Source organism: Nerophis ophidion, linkage group LG22 (assembly GCF_033978795.1).
Source record: "Nerophis ophidion isolate RoL-2023_Sa linkage group LG22, RoL_Noph_v1.0, whole genome shotgun sequence".
NCBI lineage: Eukaryota > Metazoa > Chordata > Actinopteri > Syngnathiformes > Syngnathidae > Nerophis > Nerophis ophidion.
The window spans coordinates 16,144,613-16,163,713 of record NC_084632.1 but is presented as its reverse complement, the minus strand read 5'-3'; the positions used below and the strand labels follow the sequence as shown (position 1 = coordinate 16,163,713).

The 19,101-nt window shown below is 42.1% G+C and overlaps 1 protein-coding gene across 10 annotated transcripts in view; it reads left to right on the top strand.

Annotated features, from left to right (window-relative positions):
- ptprsa (protein tyrosine phosphatase receptor type Sa) overlaps positions 1 to 19,101 on the top strand; it is a 701,781-nt gene that overhangs the window by 609,065 nt on the left and 73,615 nt on the right. For all 10 annotated transcript variants that reach the window (XM_061883335.1, XM_061883337.1, XM_061883336.1 and 7 more), the window contains 2 exons: positions 8,368 to 8,491; positions 17,563 to 17,738. In XM_061883335.1, coding sequence (XP_061739319.1) covers positions 8,368 to 8,491; positions 17,563 to 17,738 — 300 coding nt within the window. The remainder of the gene's footprint in view (positions 1 to 8,367; positions 8,492 to 17,562; positions 17,739 to 19,101) is intronic.

Sequence of the window (19,101 nt, the reverse complement as noted above, 5' to 3'; positions counted from 1 at the left end):
TTTAGAAAAGAAAATGTGTCTGGGGGCCGGTATACCTATTTTTAGGAACACTAATCCAAAACCTCACAATAATGTCTTTTTGAATGCTAAAAACATTATGACAGACCGCCTTAAAAAACGGAATGGAATTTTTTATGTTTTCTATGAAGGATAAAACACTGAATATTGACAACATATGAATGTCACACAATCATGTGAAACGCAACAAAAATGCAACAAACAGTGAAATATGAACGCGAAGGGTACACAATAAACTCACCTACAATCTGATACATCTGATATTTGCCCCAGGGATCAAAAAAGTACCTTCTATTCTATTCTATATATCACTAAGCTTTAGAACGTTGTTGTGAAAATCTCCTTCCGCGTCTGTGGAAACGCTTCCCGCCCACACTGCTTGGTGCCTCGTCTAAGCTGCTGTGACGTAGATTACCATTGTACCTAATTAGATGACCATATTAACTAATTAGATTACCATAGTAACTAGCATATCGTGCAAAAGCGCAGATTCCAACCATTGAAATACTTTGTATAGTTCAAAACTTACGGTCATTTGAAAACATCACTGCACATCATAATCGCAGCTACACTTTCCATCTTAAAGATCTAAAAAAATGATTTGGGAATTGCCGGCGGGCCAGATTGAAAAGCTTAACGGGCCGCATGTGGCCCCCGGGCTTTAATTTGCCCAAGTCTGCTTTAGGGGCACTTTGGAGCTAAATCAATTGTAAACATGCCCCCGATCCATGTTGGTGTCAGTCCTGGCACAATAGCCGCGTGTACAAGGACAACATTTATAATAACATTTAATATTTACTAGAGATGTCTGATAATGGCTTTTTTGCCGATATCCAATATTCCGATATTGTCCAACTCTTAATTACCGATTCCGATATCAACCGATACCGATACATACAGTCGTGGAATTAAAACATTATTATGGCTAATTTTGTTGTGATGCCCCGCTGGATGCATCAAACAATGTAACAAGGTTTTCCAAAAGTATATCCACTCAAGTTATGGAAAAAAAATGCCAACATGGCACTGCCATATTTATTATTGAAGTCACAAAATAGATTATTTCTTTTAACATGCCTCAAAACAGCATTTAGGAATTTGGGACATGCTCCCCCTGAGAGAGCATGAGGAGGTTGAGGTGGGCGCGGTTAAGGTGGAGTGGTGTAGAGAGTTGCGGGGGGTGTATATTGTAGACCCGGGAGAGTTAGTGCTGCAAGGGGTTCTGGGTATTTGTTCTGTTGTGCTTATGTTGTGTTACGGTGCGGATGTTCTCTCGAAATGTTCCTCATTCTTGTTTGGTGTGGGTTCACAGTGTGGCGCATATTTGTATCAGTGTTAAAGTTGTTTATACGGCCACTTTCAGTGTGACCTGTATGGCTGTTGACCAAGTATGCCTTGCAATCACTTGTGTGTGTGAAAAACTGTAGATAATATGTGATTGGGCCGGCACGCAAAAGGAGTGCCTTTAAGGTTTATTGGCGCTCTGTACTACTTCCTACGTCCGTGTACACAGCAGCGTTTTATCATAAATCATAAATTTTGCTTTTTGAAACCGATACCGATCATTTCCGATATTACTTTTTAAAGCATTTATCGGCCGATAACATCGGCAGTCCGATTTTATCGGACATCCCTAATATTTACGTATTTTGATAATTTTAAGCGTAATTTCCAAAAAGCATCACAACGTTTGCTTCTTTTTTTTTTTTCCTTTATCACCGATTATTTCTCACTGCGCGACGCCTGGACATCATGTTCGCATGCAGGTCAGATTGCGTTCACATTAAATATATAGGTTTTTTTTGTAGTATGAACGGCCATTAAAAAGGTCATAATCGTCCCAAAAATCTGGACATCCAATCCTGCAGTTTGAACGTAGCCTTCGTGACCAGTCAGTATATAGTACTAAATATCACCATTTGTTTATTTCTCTTTAAAAAAAAACCCTTCATAGAATCGACTGATGGTCGATGATAGGCGAAATCTAATGAATCACATTTGACTATAAAATGTTTAGTCAAAGAGAGCCCTAGGGTGAACGCAGCCTTATAGAAGAGTATAGATTTACTGCCATGCACATGCTCTGAGTTTTTCCCCAGCAATGTCTTCTTGTTGTTGTGCTGTTTGAGCTCCCGGACCACTCGGGTTATAAATGACACCGGCGCTGATTAGAAATCAGGAGCGCTGAATCAGCTCTTGTTTGCATACAAGCAATATCTCCTGCTCGCCATTCCTAAATCACCGCACCTGTCGCCTCGCCACACGCCAGGCTGCGGTAAAAAAAACAAAACTAGCGGCGACACCGGCTTGAATTGCCATCATCATGCCTGCCAGTGTATGTTGGATGTTGGCGGATAATGACTTCTCATAGCATTCCGCTATTTCTCAGATATCTATTATTCATAAATCCTGAGCTGAGCCGTGCACCAAAGGGATAAGCTTGTTTTTCTTCAAGGCGGTGAGAGAAGCGGGATGGCCGAAGTCTAATTATTTGTCTTAAAAGAGAGAATTCAACCACCCGATTTTTTTTTTTTTACTCTCTACCCGTCCCCTCTCTTTCACACAGCCCCGTCATCCCCCAGGAAGAATAAATGACCAAATTAAAGGGAGAAGTGTAATTTTAATTTTGTTATTTTCCTGATGAATGGCCACTCGTTCGCGGTGCTCCGGCTTGCCAAGCGGCGCTCTGTGGACCGGTGACTGATTGTTTTTTTAGCCAGGCGGGAAGTAGCGGTAGAAGAAAAATGGAGGAAAGAGGCGGCAGGGATGCTGTGTGGAGGCTGGGTTATTGAGGATTTGATGTGGGCATTGAGAGAAGGTCTCAAGCAGCGATGAGGAGAAGATCATACCAACAAACACGCAACTACGGAAAGGCTGCCCCAAATAATGACTTTTTTCGTATTCAGTCTGTCAGTTATCTGCAAATATACAACCAGGGGGGATACAAATGTAGAATTGACAGAATTTAGAAGAACCTTACAGTGAAACATTAACTGTATTTTAGAAATTCCACCATAATTCTACTGATAAGTCTACGGTATGAAGGGGACTCATTCTTCACGGTTTACCTGACACATGAAACGTGACAAATTAGGGGTCAGGCGGCAGTAGAGTGTTGAATATCTTTAAATGTGTTTTGTGGCAATTCCAATTTTGACTTGAATTGAAACTTTTATCAGTAAATTGTACAGTACAGTCCATATTCCGTACCATTGACCAATAAATGGCAACACCCGATTGGCCCTGCGATGAGGTGGCGACTTGTCCAGGGTGTACGCCGCCTTCCGCCCGATTGTAGCTGAGGTAGGCACCAGCGGTCCCAAAGGGAATAAGCGGTAGAAAATGGATGGCAACACCCGAATTAGTTTTTCAACTTGTTTAAGTCGGGGTCCACGTTAATCAATTCATGGTAAGCATAGATAGCAACTGACCACAGTCAGTTGCTATCTAGAGTGGGACTTTCAGACTGAACTGCACTTGATTGATTGATTGAAACTTTTATTAGTAGATTGCACAGTACAGTACATATTCTGTACAATTGACCTCTAAATGGTAACAGCCGAATAAGTTTTTCAACTTTTTTAGCTCGGGGTCCACGTTAATCAATTCATGGTAAGCATAGATAGCAACTGGGGCGGGATAGCTCGGTTGGTAGAGCGGCCGTGTCAGCAACTTGAGGGTTGCAGGTTCGATTCCCGCTTCTGCCATACTAGTCACTGCCGTTGTGTCCTTGGGCAAGACACTTTACCCACCTGCTCCCAGTGCCACCCACACTGGTTTAAAAATGTAACTTAGATATTGGGTTTCACTATGTAAAGCGCTTTGAGTCACTAGAGAAAAGCGCTATATAAATATAATTCACTTCACAACGGACAACAGTCTGTTGCTATCTAGAGTGGGATTTTCAGACTGAACTGCACTTGATTGATTGATTGGAACTTTTTTTTCGTTGATTCCACAGTACAGTACTGTGAAGAGGCGGAGCCGGCAGTCCGACAGCGAAGCGGGGCACACAGTAGCCCGCTGCAAGATGGCGGCGAGGAGGCGTGGCCTGCGGTCCGACAACAAGGCAGGGCACGCCGGAGCCCGGCCTCGCTGTCGGACTGCCGGCCACGCCTCCTTGCCGCCATCTTGGGCCGGGCTCCGTCAGTTGCTATCTAGAGTGGGACTTTCAGACTGAACTGCACTTGATTGGTTGATTGAAACTTTTATTAGTAGATTGCACAGTTCAGTACATATTCTGTACAATTGACCACTAAATGATAACAGCCGAATAAGTTTTACAACTTTTTTAGGTCGGGGTCCATGTTAATCAATTCATGGTAAGCATAGATAGCAACTGACCACAGTCAGTTCCTATCTAGAGTGGGACTTTCAGACTGAACTGCACTTGATTGATTGATTGATACTTTTATTAGTACATTGCACAGTACAGTACATATTCCGTACAATTGACCTCTAAATGGTAACAGCCGTATAAGTTTATCAACTTGTTTAAGTAGGGGTCCACGTTAATTTATGGTAAACATAGATAGCAACTGTCGTCAGTTGCTATCACCACCTGTCATTCATCATTCATTCACCAGTGTGAGCAAGGGTGAAGTGTCCTGCCCAAGGACACAACGACAGCGATTTTTGGATGTTAAGAGTCGGGGAGCGACCCTGCAACCGCTCTACCCACTAAGCCATGCCGCCTCTAGTTGCAGACCTTTTGCGTGTGTTTGAAATCCTGTTTGTACGGATCTCTGGCTATACCTTATTTACTCTCCCTCTGTTTTGGGCTGGCCCCACATTTTATTTAGACTTCTCTAAGAGGCTCTGCCCTATGTTCCACGGATGTCCTGCTTTTGTCCATTCTTCCAGTTCTAACTGAATCGGAAAATGGGCTTCCAGTTTTGCAGCACCCTCAACATGGAACTTGCTCCAGTCTGAACTGAAATGAGCAAAGTAAAGAGCGTCAGCACTAATTAGTATAGTGTTATCACACCAAAATAACAACACTTTAGTGCAGAAGCAATAGAATTAGCTAGAAGTTGGCCCATTGTAACCGCGCACAATGATGGAGAAGGCTCAATCAAGTGAGATAGTTTAACCCGTGGGGGAAGTGGGGATTCCTTCAAAGTAGGATTCTCAGACAACGAAAAATAACAAATGTCTTCACGGTTTGGTATAAACTATGGTATAGGTCTATACAAAACACTCTCAACACCTCTGTCCTAAATCAAATCTTACAATATTCTACACACCCCGTTTCCATATGAGTTGGAAAATTGTGTTGGATGTAAATATAAACGGAATATGTAACTATAAACGGAATACAATGATTTGCAAATCATTTTCAACCCATATTCAGTTGAATATGCCACAAAGACAACATATTTGATGTTTAAACTGATAAACTTTTTTTTTTGTTGCAAATATTCATTAACATTAGAATTTGATGCCACCAACACGTGACAAAGAAGTCTGGAAAGGTCGCAATAAATACTGATAAAGTGAGGAATGCTCATCAAACACTTATTTGGAACATCCCACAGGTGTGCAGGCTAATTGGGAACAGGTGGGTGCCATGATTGGGTATAAAAACAGATTTTCAAAAAAATGCTCAGTCTTTCACATGAAAGGATGGGGCGAGGTACACCCCTTTGTCCACAACTGCATGAGCAAATAGTCAAACAGTTTAAGAACAATGTCTCTCAAAGTGCAATTGCAAGAAATTTAGGGATTTCAACATCTACCGTCCATAATATCATCAAAGGTTCAGAGAATCTGGAGAAATCACTCCAGGTAAGCGGAATGGCCGGAAACCAACATTGAATAACCGTGACCTTCGATCCCTCAGACGGCACTGTATCAAAAACCGACATCAATCTCTAGAGGATATCACCACATGGGCTCAGGAACACTTCAGAAAACCACTGTCATTAAATACAGTTTGTCGCTACATCTGTAAGTACCAGTTAAATCTGTACTACGCAAAGCAAAAGCCATTTATCAACAACATCCAGAAACGCCGCCGGCTTCTCTTGGCCCGAGATCATCTAAGATGGACTGATGCAAAGTGGAAAAGTGTTCTGTGGTCTGATGAGTCCACATTTCAAATTGTTTCTGGAAATATTCGACATTGTGTCATCCGGTTTGTAGTGCATTCAATTGAATATGGGTTGAAAATGATTTGCAAATCATCGTATTCTGTTTATATTTACATCTAACACAATTTCCCAACTCATGGAAATGGGGTTTGGATAAATCCAGGTTGTGTGTGACAATTTGCAAACTGAAGGTTGTCTTATTTAAAGTTGGTGGTCTAGTCAGTGTGGTCTCGTGGTGCTCATGTTTACGTGATATTTAGTCTGATGTCAAAGGCCAACAGGAGCCATCACACCAATATTCCACACATGACAGGCGGCGTGTGAGGAGACAAACCGCAGACTTCTTCCTTCCTCACCTCCTTCTTGAAGCTGTCACACTTGAAGATTACTCTCAGTAGACCACACGCAACTTGACTCCCCGCCTGAAATTGCACAGAATCAACAATCGGCTTCATTCTGTTTGGGCTTGTTGATGTTTCTTTACCCATGAGAAGTTCTCCAGATGTTTTGCGGCTGCCGTACGTTTGTTACGTTTGACGCCGCGACAAATCGCGTGTCCCTATTGAGAGAATCAATAAAGAATGCCATTCCATAATTCAGCGAACGTCAATGTGAAAATTGTATGAGTCCGTGCGCTTTTACAAGAATGAGAAAAGATGAGAGGAGACAAAACTGAAGGACCTGGTAGACGAAGAAAGGAGTGACAAGGAAGACAAATAGAGAAAAGACGGCAAGGTTGAGTTAAGTTTGATTTTCAGTTACGTTTTTAGTTGAATCGAGTTTTTAGTATTGATGTGTGATAACATTGATTTTCTTTCTAATCCGATACCGAATATCATTTTGGCTGGGGGCCAAAAGCTGAATGCTTGTAAAGTAACTAAATGTATATGTGTGTTTGTGTGTGTGTGTGTGTATGTGTATATGTATATATATATATATATATATATATATATATATATATATATATATATATATATATATATATATATATATACACATACACACATATATGTGTATATGTATACAAATATATATATATATACACACACACACTTTTATATGTAAAAATGTGTGCATATATATATATATATATATATATATATATATATATATATATATATATATATATATATATATATATATATATGTATGTGTGTGTGTGTGTATATATACAGGCACATTTTATGTACTGTATATACATATGTATGTGTATAGATGTATAAACATGTATATATATGTATGTGTGTATATATATATATATATATATATATATATATATATATATATATACACATACACACATATGTGTATATGTAAAAATGTGTGCATATATATATATATATATATATATATATATATATATATATATATATATGTGTGTATATACAGACACATATATATGTACTGTATATACATATGTATGTGTATAGATGTATATATATGTATGTGTGTATGTATATATATATACAAATGTATGTATATATATATACATGTGTATATATATACATGTGTATATATATATATATACAAATGTATGTATATATACATATGTATATATATATGTATGTGTATACGAATATACATATATGTATACATATGTGTGTATATATATATGTTTATACATATGTATGTATATGTATTTACATATACATATTTACATACACATATATATGCGTATGTATATATGTAAATATATATACATGTTTACATATATGTATGCATATATATATATATATATATATATATATATATGTAAATATATATACATGTATACATATATATATATATATATATGTACACACACCCAAGTAGTGTCTACTGTTCTCCCTGCAACTTTATTTATGTAGCACGTTTACAACAATTTTTTAAATTGGACCAAAGTGCTTTACAGGTTAAAAAGCATGGAGAGAAAAAAAAACAAAGAACATAATAAATGCATAAGCTCAACAAGATTCTGCTAACGCAATACGGTGAAAGGGTTTGAATAAAAAGTAAAATTGCAAGATAAACATAATGAAACAATAAAAGTGTGAAAAACTGAAAAAAAAAAAGTAAAGCGAAGGGGGAGATACTAGAAATGGTGGCCTAATTGGCAGTCTCAGCTCAGGTTAAAGGCCAGCGAGAAGAGATAAGTTTTAAGAAGGGTTATGAAGACCCCTAGGCTCTGGCCTGGGGGGCTATGGTTTTATCATGACAAAATTGAAATTGTACTACTATTTCTCAGCGCCTCACGTGGCTTTTCTTCTTGTGTTGTCAGTCCATCGATCCAGGCCAGCAGTTCACCTGGGAGCATTCCAACCTGGAGGTGAACAAGCCGAAGAATCGTTACGCCAATGTCATTGCGTACGACCACTCCCGCGTCATCCTGGCTCCCATCGAGGGTAAGACAGTCATTGTAGATGTTTCTATTGTTTCCGTCTGAATGGAGGGTTTGAGTTTATTGATTATTTTGGTCTTGTGTTTTCAGTCAAGGTAAATGTGTTTTTCTAAAGTCCATCTTTTGGGTCTGATCTAATACTAAAGCACAGATCAAGAATTTAGTGTTTGTATCGCTACCTTTTTTGTCCCATCAACACTTATAAATTGTTGTCATTCATCAACATGTTTTTATCGAGGCCCACATCACAATTATGGCTGCCCTCAGAATCTATATGAATATAAATGTATAATGATAAATGATAAATGGGTTGTACTTGTATAGCGCTTTTCTACCTTCAAGGTACTCAAAGCGCTTTGACACTACTTCCACATTTACCCATTCACACACACATTCACACACTGATGGAGGGAGCTGCCATGCAAGGCGCCAACCAGCACCCATCAGGAGCAAGGGTGAAGTGTCTTGCTCAGGACACAACGGACGTGACGAGGTTGGAATTGAACCAGGGACCCTCGGGTTGCGCACGGCCACTCTTCCACTGCGCCACGCCGTCCCTAATAGCCTCATTACGCTATTTGTATCGGATTCTCTTTTTGATTACTATAATTTTGACTAACAAATTAATGGATCAGAACATATCAAACAACATTTGGATGCAGTAAATTTTCTGTCAAAAATTGAAAGAATAATACATGCATTTTGTCAGAATGTGCTTTGTTTTTTCCAGCCATTTTGTGCAAGCCACATAAAATAATGTGGCGCACCACATGAAATGAGGCGGCGCACCACATAAAAAAGGTGGCGCACCACATAAAATGAGGCGGCGCACCACAAAATAAGGTGGCGCACCACATAAAATAAGGTGGCGCACTACATAAAAAAAGGTGGTGCACCACATGAAATGAGGTGGCGCACCACATAAAATAATGTGGCGCACCACATAAAAAAAGGTGGCGCACCACATAAAATAATGTGGCGCACCACATAAAAAAAGGTGGCGCACCACATAAAATGAGGCGGCGCACCACATAAAATAATGTGGCGCACCACATAAAATAAGGTGGCGCACTACATAACAAAAGGTGGTGCACCACATGAAATGAGGCGGCGCACCACATAAAATAAGGTGGCGCACCACATAAAAAAAGGTGGCGCACCACATAAAATGAGGCGGCGCACCACATAAAATAAGGTGGCGCACCACATAAAATAAGGTGGCGCACTACATAACAAAAGGTGGTGCACCACATGAAATGAGGCGGCGCACCACATAAAATAAGGTGGCGCACCACATAAAAAAAGGTGGCGCACCACATAAAATTAGGCGGCGCACCACATAAAATAAGGTGGCGCACCAAATAAAATAAGGTGGCGCACTACATAAAAAAAGGTGGTGCACCACATAAAGTGAGGCGGCGCACCACATAAAATGAGGGGGGCACTACATAAAAGAAGGTAGCGCACCACATAAAAGAAGGTGGCGCACCACATAAAAGGAGGTGGCGCACCACATAAAATGAGTGCGGCACCACATAAAATGAGAGCGGCACCACATAAAATAAGGTGGCGCACCACATAAAAAAAGGTGGTGCACCACATGAAATGAGGCGGCGCACCACATAAATAAAGGTAGCGCACCACATAAAATAAGGTGGCGCACTACATAAAAAAAGGTGGTGCACCACATTAAATGAGGCAGCGCACCACATAAAATAAGGTGGCGCACCACATAAAAAAAGGTGGCGCACCACATAAAAAAAGGTGGCGCACCACATAAAATGAGGCGGCGCACCACATAAAATAAGGTGGCGCACTACATAAAAAAAGGTGGTGCACCACATAAAGTGAGGCGGCGCACCACATAAAATGAGGGGGGCACCACATAAAACGAGGTGGCGCACCACATAAAAGGAGGTGGCGCACCACATGAACTGAGGGCGGCACCACATAAAAGAAGGTAGCGCACCACATAAAAGAAGGTGGCGCACCACATAAAAGGAGGTGGCGCACCACATAAAATGAGGGTGGCACCACATAAAATAAGGTGGCGCACCACATAAAATAAGGTGGCGCACCACATAAAAAAAGGTGGTGCACCACATGAAATGAGGCGGCGCACCACATAAAATAAGGTGGCGCACCACATAAAAAAAGGTGGCGCACCACATAAAAGAAGGTTGCGCACCACATAAAAGGAGGTGGCACACCACATGAAATGAGGGCGGCACCACATAAAAGAAGGTGGCGCACCACATGAAATGAGGGCGGCACCACATAAAAGGAGGTGGCACACCACATGAAATGAGGGCGGCACCACATAAAAGAAGGCGGCGCACCACATAAAAGAAGGTGGCACACCACATGAAATGAGGGCGGCACCACATAAAATAAGGCGGCGCACCACATAAAAGAAGGTGGCGCACCACATAAAAGAATGTGGCGCACCACATAAAATGAGGTGGCGCACCACATAAAATGAGGTGGCGCACCACATGAAATGAGGGCGGGCTCCACATAAAAGAAGGTGGCGCACCACATAAAATGAGGTGGCGCACCACATAAAATGAGGTGGCGCACCACATGAAATGAGGGCGGGCTCCACATAAAAGAAGGTGGCACACCACATGAAATGAGGGCGGCACCACATAAAATAAGGCGGCGCACCACATAAAAGAAGGTGGCGCACCACATAAAAGAATGTGGCGCACCACATAAAAGGAGGTGGCGCACCACATGAAATGAGGGCGACACCACATAAAAGAAGGTGGCGCACCACATAAAAGAAGGTGGCGCACCACATTAAAAGAGGTGGCGCACCACATAAAAGAAGGTGGCGCACCACATAAAAGGAGGTGGTGCACCACATGAAATGCGGGCGGGCACCACATAAAAGGAGGTGGCACACCACATGAAATGAGGGCGGCACCACATAAAAGAAGGCGGCGCACCACATAAAAGGAGGTGGCACACCACATGAAATGAGGGCGGCACCACATAAAAGAAGGCGGCGCACCACATAAAAGAAGGTGGCGCACCACATAAAATGAGGTGGCGCACCACATGAAATGAGGGCGGGCTCCACATAAAAGAAGGTGGCGCACCACATAAAAGGAGGTGGCGCACCACATGAAATGAGGGCGACACCACATAAAAGAAGGTGGCGCACCACATAAAATGACGGGCGCACCACGTGAAATGACGGGCGCACCACATAAAAGAAGGTGGCGCACCACATAAAAGGAGGTGGTGCACCACATGAAATGAGGGCGGGCTCCACATAAAAGAAGGTGGCGCACCACATGAAATGAGGGCGGCACCACATAAAAGAAGGTGGTGCACCACATGAAATGAGGGCGGCACCACATAAAAGAAGGTGGCGCACCACATGAAATGAGGGCGGCACCACATAAAAGAAGGCGGCGCACCACATAAAAGGATGTGGCACACCACGTAAAATGAGGTGGCGAGACCATATTTGGCCCCCGGACCTTGCATTTGACACCTGTGGCCCTCCCTCTGACTCCCAAATCTGTAGAGCCCGCCAGATGGAGTCGCCCTTCGCCGCCGACATTGTTCCTGGTTTGCAACACCAGAACGACTCCCGACTCCTCTCAATGATGCCAAAATGTCTCCCCCATTCCCCCTTTTGTGTGAGCGAAATGTTCAGTTTCAGCACCTCACAATTTGGAGCTGCAACAACACAAAAAAAAAAGGGTAGAGGAATGAAAGAAAAGAAAAAAAAAAACAAACGCCTGGTCCATAAATACATAAATTAATCAGGTCTGAAATGTGTATTTTACACTGCAGTGATTTTGCCATTAGTTTCAGCAGAATAACAATTCAAGCACGTCGCCGCTCTCCGTTCATTTAGTCATGACTAAAACCAGGCAGTCAGATAGCGTAGTCTCCCTTTAATGCTATTCGCATAGTTTACGTTCTTATCCACTAATTTCAATTCTGTTTCATTAGTTCTTCTTACCAGCATCTCGCTCTCTCTTCCACTCCACCCTGTTTCTTGTCCTCACTGCACCTCAACTCTTAAATTAGCCCAGCCGATTGTTCCGTTCTTTGTCGCTTGGCTGCTGCGACGTCACTCAGAGCTACGTGACTCTCAAACGCAAACCTGAGAGTTAGTTATCCTTTCGCCGTCACTTGCAGGCAGTAATGAATGAATGAATTATGAATGAATTATATTTATACAGCACTTTTTCCACATAATTGTCCCAAAACGCTTGACACTGATTAACCCTGCAGCATATTACATAAAACAATGTAGTGTGGGGCGGCATAGCTCGGTTGGTAGAGTGGCCTTGCAAGCAACTTGAGGGTTCCAGGTTCGATTCCCGCTCCCGCCATCCCAGTCACTGCCGTAGTGTCCTTGGGCAAGACACTTTACCCACCTGCTCCCAGTGTCACCCACACTGGTTTAAATGTAACTTAGATATTGGGTTTCACTATGTAAAGCGTTTTGAGTCACTAGAGAAAAGCGCTATATAAATATAATTCACTTCACATTGCAGCATGGCAGTGGTAATCTACTTTTGCAGTATATCAGAGTCTTGCCCTAAGACACAACCACAGTGACTAGGATGGCGGGAGCTGGATTCGAACAGGAACCCTCAAGTTTGTGAAGTTGTAGATATTACATGACTGGGCCGGCATGAAAGGCAGTGGCTTAAGGTTTATTGGCGCTCTGTACTTTTCCCTACGTCCGTGCACACAGCGGCGTTTTAAAAAGTCATACATTTTACATTTTGGAACCGATACCGATAATTTTGAAACCGATGCTGATTATTTCCAATTTTATATTTTAAAGCATTTATCGTCCGATAATATCGGCAGTCCGATATTATCGGACAGCTCTAGATTTAAACATAATGGTGGACAATCAATCATCTAAATAACACCATTGCAGCACACTTAAACTGGGTGTTGGATTATTTAAGATTTAAATAAATTATGATTTGTAATTTTACTTAACAAACAATAAATAATTGAACAAAAAATCAGGAGGTTTACTTGTGACATTAACATACTTGCCAACCCTCCCGGATTTTCCGGGAGACTCCCGAAATTCAGCGCTTCTCCCGAGAACCTGACCCTCTTAAACAGGACAATACTGCCATCTACTGTACATAGAATACAATAGAATGTAAATATATTCTACATATATTCTACATTTAAGTGCAGTCAAGGAACATGCATTAGGGAGTCTGTTCTGAACCCCACAGTAAAGAGACCTAACTTCATCACGTCGCCTGGTTATTGACTCCGACCCAATATATTACACCGTCGACGAGCAAAATGACGAAATACGCTTGCAAGTTCCAGAACGATTGGAAACAAGAATTTCAGTTTATCCAGGAGAGTTCGAAGGGGAAGGGGTATGTTGCCTGTAAATTTTGTAGAACAGACTTCTCCATTGAACACAGCGGTCGAACGGATATACTCAGCCATGAACGGTCAGCGAAGCACAAAGCGTCCGCAGCGCAGCATCGTTCACAACCCAGTATTATGGGCCACCTCGCAAAATGGAGAGCCGATGGTGTATCTTATGCTGAGACAAAGATGGCTATGCTGGTAGCTGGAAGCAACATCCCGTTCTTATTTACGGATGTCTACAACAAAACCGTGATATATGTTCCCGGATTTGGAGATCGCTCGCCTATACGCAAATGGCAGAACAAAGGTTAATCGAATAGTGAAAGGTAAGTGTTGTTGTTTTTTTTTAATAGTAACCAGCAAGCACATTACAGTTAGTAGAACAACTCTGTTTTTATTACTGTGTATTCGACAGGTGCCGTCGGAAATTCAACTATTTCTTTTATTTATATATATATATAATAAAATAAATATATATAGCTAGAATTCACTGAAAGTCAAGTATTTCATACATATATATTTATATATATATATATATGAAATACTCGAGTTGGTGAATTATACTCCTCCCATCTTAACCACGCCCCCAAACCCAACCACGCCTCCACCACGCCCCCCACCTCCCGAAATCGGAGGTCTCAAGGTTGGCAAGTATGGACATTAACATTACGTTCAAATATAAGAAAACACAAATGTGCTTCTTAGGGAGGAAATCCCTTTAATCCCTGCGTAGGAGGTGGAGGCACAGACAATCAATATCAGACAAGCCGATCAAGGCCCACTTAGACGATCAAGGACTATGCAGAGGAAACAGATCAATTAAAAACAACCTGAAACTGTCCTATACTTGAACTGTGTATTAAGGCATTTTAAACAACATAACGACTTATCTTTTTACACAAACTGCCAGAAGGTTGCATTGTGGGACGTGCGGATCGATCAGAGCTGAGTGACAGATTAGCACAGCACGCGTTTAAACGACGGTACAACTTTGTAACCTCGCTATACGGCGCGCGAGCCTCATGTAGGGAGCATCGTTTACCTTTGGAGAGTACGCACGCTTCCGTCGCTGACACAGGTTTGGAATCACGACTGTCTTCTACTTATCATTGGTGTCGGGATGTCATTGCTACAATCAATCGTCCTGTCCCCTTAGCAGAAAAATAGCCCCAAAGCATGATGTTTCCACCCCCCATGCTTCACAGTAGGTGTGGTGTTCTTGGGATGCAACTCAGTATTCTTCTTCCTCCAAACACGACGAGTTGAGTTTATACCAAAAAGTTCTATTTTGGTTTCATCTGACCACATGACATTCTCCCAATCCTCTGCTGTATCATCCATGTATCCATTTTGGTATAAATTCAATTTGTCGTGTTTGGAGGAAGAAGAATACTGAGTTGCATCCCAAGAACACCACACCTACTGTGAAGCATGGGGGTGGAAACATCATGCTTTGGGGCTGTTTTTCTGCTAAGGGGACAGGACGATTGATCCGTGTTAAGGAAAGAATGAATGGAGCCATGTATCGTGAGATTTTGAGCCAAAACATCCTTCAATCAGTGAGAGATTTGAATGGTTGACCAAATACTTATTTTCCACAATAATTTACTAATAAATTATTTAAAATTCCTACAATGTGAATTCCTGGATTTTTTTGTTCACATTCTGTCTCTCACAGTTGAAGTGTACCTATGATGAAAATTACAGACCTCTGTCATCATTTTAAGTGGGAGAACTTACACAATCGCTGGCTGACTAAATACTTTTTTGCCCCACTGTACATGCTGGTGTGAAAATCAGCCTGGGGAACCCGTGTGAACCTCTGGGGCTCGTTAACGCTCCTGCTTATAGCACCGCAACGTACTACCGATGCGGTGATAACGCCGCTGGAAGACGCTGAGAGATGTAGATGCGGTGGCACTTGTCTCGGGGCGAAACAGCACATCTCCGTTCCGTTTACATCGGAAATGTGAAGTCGGAGCTGGGGATGACGCTGCACCCGAGTTGGGAGCGATCCAGCTGCAGGATTAGGTCTATGCTTTTTGAAGTACCTCGGAGTCTTGTTCACGAGTGAGGGAAGAGTGGATCGTCAGATCAACGTTTTCGGTAATGCAGACGCTGTACAGGTCTGTTGTGGTGAAGAAGGAGCTGAGCCGGAAGGCAAAGCTCTCAATTTACCGGTCGATCTACATTCCCATCCTCACCTGCGGTCAGAGATTTGGGTTATGACCGAAAGGACAAGATCACGGGTACAATCGACCGAAATGAGTTTCCTCCGCCGGGTGGCGGGGCTCTCCCTTAGAGATAGGGTGAGAAGCTCTGTCATCCGGGAGGAACTCCAAGTAAGACCGCTGCTCCTCCACATCGATAGGAGCCCTTTGAGGTGGTTTGGGCATCTGGTCAGGATGCCACCCGAACGCCTCCCAAGGGAGGAGTTTAGGGCACGTCCAACCGGTAGGAGGCCACGGGGAAGACTCAGGACACGTTGGGAAGACTATGTCTCCCGGCTGGCCTGGGAACGCCTCGGGATTCCCCGGGAAGAGCTGGACGAAGTGGCTGGGGAGAGGAAAGTTTGGGCTTCCCTGCTTAGGCTGCTGTCCCCGGGACCTGACCTCGGCTAAGCGGAAGATGGATGGATGATGGATGGATATATATATATATATATGTGTCTATATATATATACCTTAAATAGATTGTATGTATAATAATATATATATATACATATATATATAATTTACTATTAATTTAGTTAGAATTTATCTTAGCACTGCGTAATTGTATGTAAATATATTTTTCAGCATTTTTTATGAATCCCTTATTTTGCAGAATATTTAATTAGCATTTTGTTTTTGTAATCAGCCTGGCCTAAGTCTTGATAATCAACACATGGTTTCATATCCTTGGACAAAGTTGTAAACTGTAAGTAGGTTAGATAAAAACATATTGAATAAGTCAAAGTAGCAATGATTGTCAACACTCACACTAGGTGTGGTGAAATTATTCTCTGCATTTGACCCATCACCCTTGATTACCGCCTGGGAGGTGAGGGGAGCAGTGGGCAGCAGCGGTGGCCGCGCCCGGGAATCATTTTTGGTGATTTAACCCCCAATTCCAACCCTTGATGCTGAGTGCCGAGCAGGGAGGTAATGGGTCCCAATTTTATAGTCTTTGGTATGACACGGCCGGGGTTTGAACTCACAACCTACCCATCTTAGGGCGGACACTCTAACCACTAAGTAAGATAACTAATTCAGTGTTAATTTTTGAAAATGTTGGGCCCCAAAGTCAAAAAGGTTAAAAATAATTTTGATTAATTGCAATTAATCAATGTTCAAAAGTGTGCTCAATTACATTAAAGCGGAGAAAATGTATTTACAGAAATATTAATTATGCATTTATGACAGCGGCTTAGAAATAAATTACATTTCACACCAACATCCGATTTTGAGAGGAAGCATTACATATTCTTTTTAGTCACACCTTCACTGATGGAGGAACAAGGTTACTGTCTGTGAAATGTAAAGTAGCTGCTGGCACGTCGACAACATTGTGTAATAAAAAATAAAAACATGAAAACTGTTCTATAAACTTAAGCAAAGAAGTAAAAAAAACAAAACAAAAGGCCCTCGAAAGAACGTTGCTTCCTCTGAGGCGTTTTTATTAGTATTTCCTCCTGTGCTCCTCGTGCAGGCATCACAGGGAGCGACTACATCAACGCCAACTACATCGACGGCTACAGGAAACAGAACGCTTACATCGCCACCCAGGGTCCTTTACCAGAAACCTTCGGGGACTTCTGGAGGATGGTGTGGGAGCAGCGAGCCGCCACCGTGGTCATGATGACCCGACTGGAGGAGAAGTCACGGGTACGTTTGTTTTCTCCTTCTTTTTTGCTTTGCTCCTTCCCGGATATACATCCAAATCAAATCAGTGATTCATGAAGAGCGATGAACAAAATGTGAAAAATGCCGCAGCTTTGCTGTGATTTCCCAGTTGCACACTCCGACTTCATTGGTGGGGAATCAGACTTGATTTTCCTGCCGCGGCCCATAGAGAAGTGGAGAAATTACATTTGTGGAATTTGAATGCAGCGAAAGAACACAAAGGGCCTACCTGTTCATATCTGATAAGTTAAGCAACAGCCACAGGGGGGGCTGGGCTCTGTTTTTTTATTTTTTCATAGCGGTTGCGAAAGTGAGAAAAGTTGCCGTGGAAACAACACGCTGTTTGTGACTTTCAACACTCAAGACGCTGCTTTCTGAGCAGAGCGGAAGGCTACAATTAAGTTGTGAGCAGTGGAGGTTTTGCAGCATCTGTGACTAAATTCCACTCTTCTGGAAAGACTTTCTGCAAAACTTTGTGTACATTTGTGTTCTGGGGTCGGTGATGTTGGACCTGCCTTGGCGACCTCTGTCCTTGATAGGTTGACAGAGAGGTTGACAGAGGTTGATGGTAGGAATGGTTTTCCTGGGATCGAAGGCTTCATCTTTTCTCCTGCAAACATATTGCTGGGTATTGTGGCCACACAGCTCAATTTTTGTTTCATCTGACCACAGAATTTTCCTCCAGAAGGTCTTATCTTTGTCCATGTGATGTCAGATGAAACACCAATGCAATCGCGTTTTTTTTTTACTTTTTTTTTTTTTTCTTCTAGTCCGTCGCTATCAATATCATCAAACACGAATCTTTTATCATCGCTCAAATTAATGGGGAAATTGTCGTTTTCTCAGTGCGAACAGCTCTTTTTGTTGGAGACTCCCATTAAAAATAATGTGAGGATATGAGGAGCCATCAACATGTGACGTCATCGTCTGCGACTTCCGGTAAAGGCAGGGCTTTTCTGTTAGTGACCAAAAGTTGCGAACTTTATCGTCGATTTTCTCTACTAAATCCTTTCAGCAAAAATATGGCAATATCGCGAAATGATCAAGTATGACACATAGAATGGACCTGCTATCCCCGTTTATATAAGAAAATCTCATTTCAGTAGGCCTTTAAAGGGGAACATTATCACCAGACCTATGTAAGCGTCAATATATACCTTGATGGTGCAGAAAAAATACCATATATTTTTTTAACCGATTTCCGAACTCTAAATGGGTGAATTTGGGCGAAATAAACGCCTTTACATTTTCAACACATTGCAAACATTTTCCGTTTTTTCGACTATTTTCTGGAACCTTGGAGACATCATGCCTCGTCGGTGTGTTGTCGGAGGGTGTAACAACA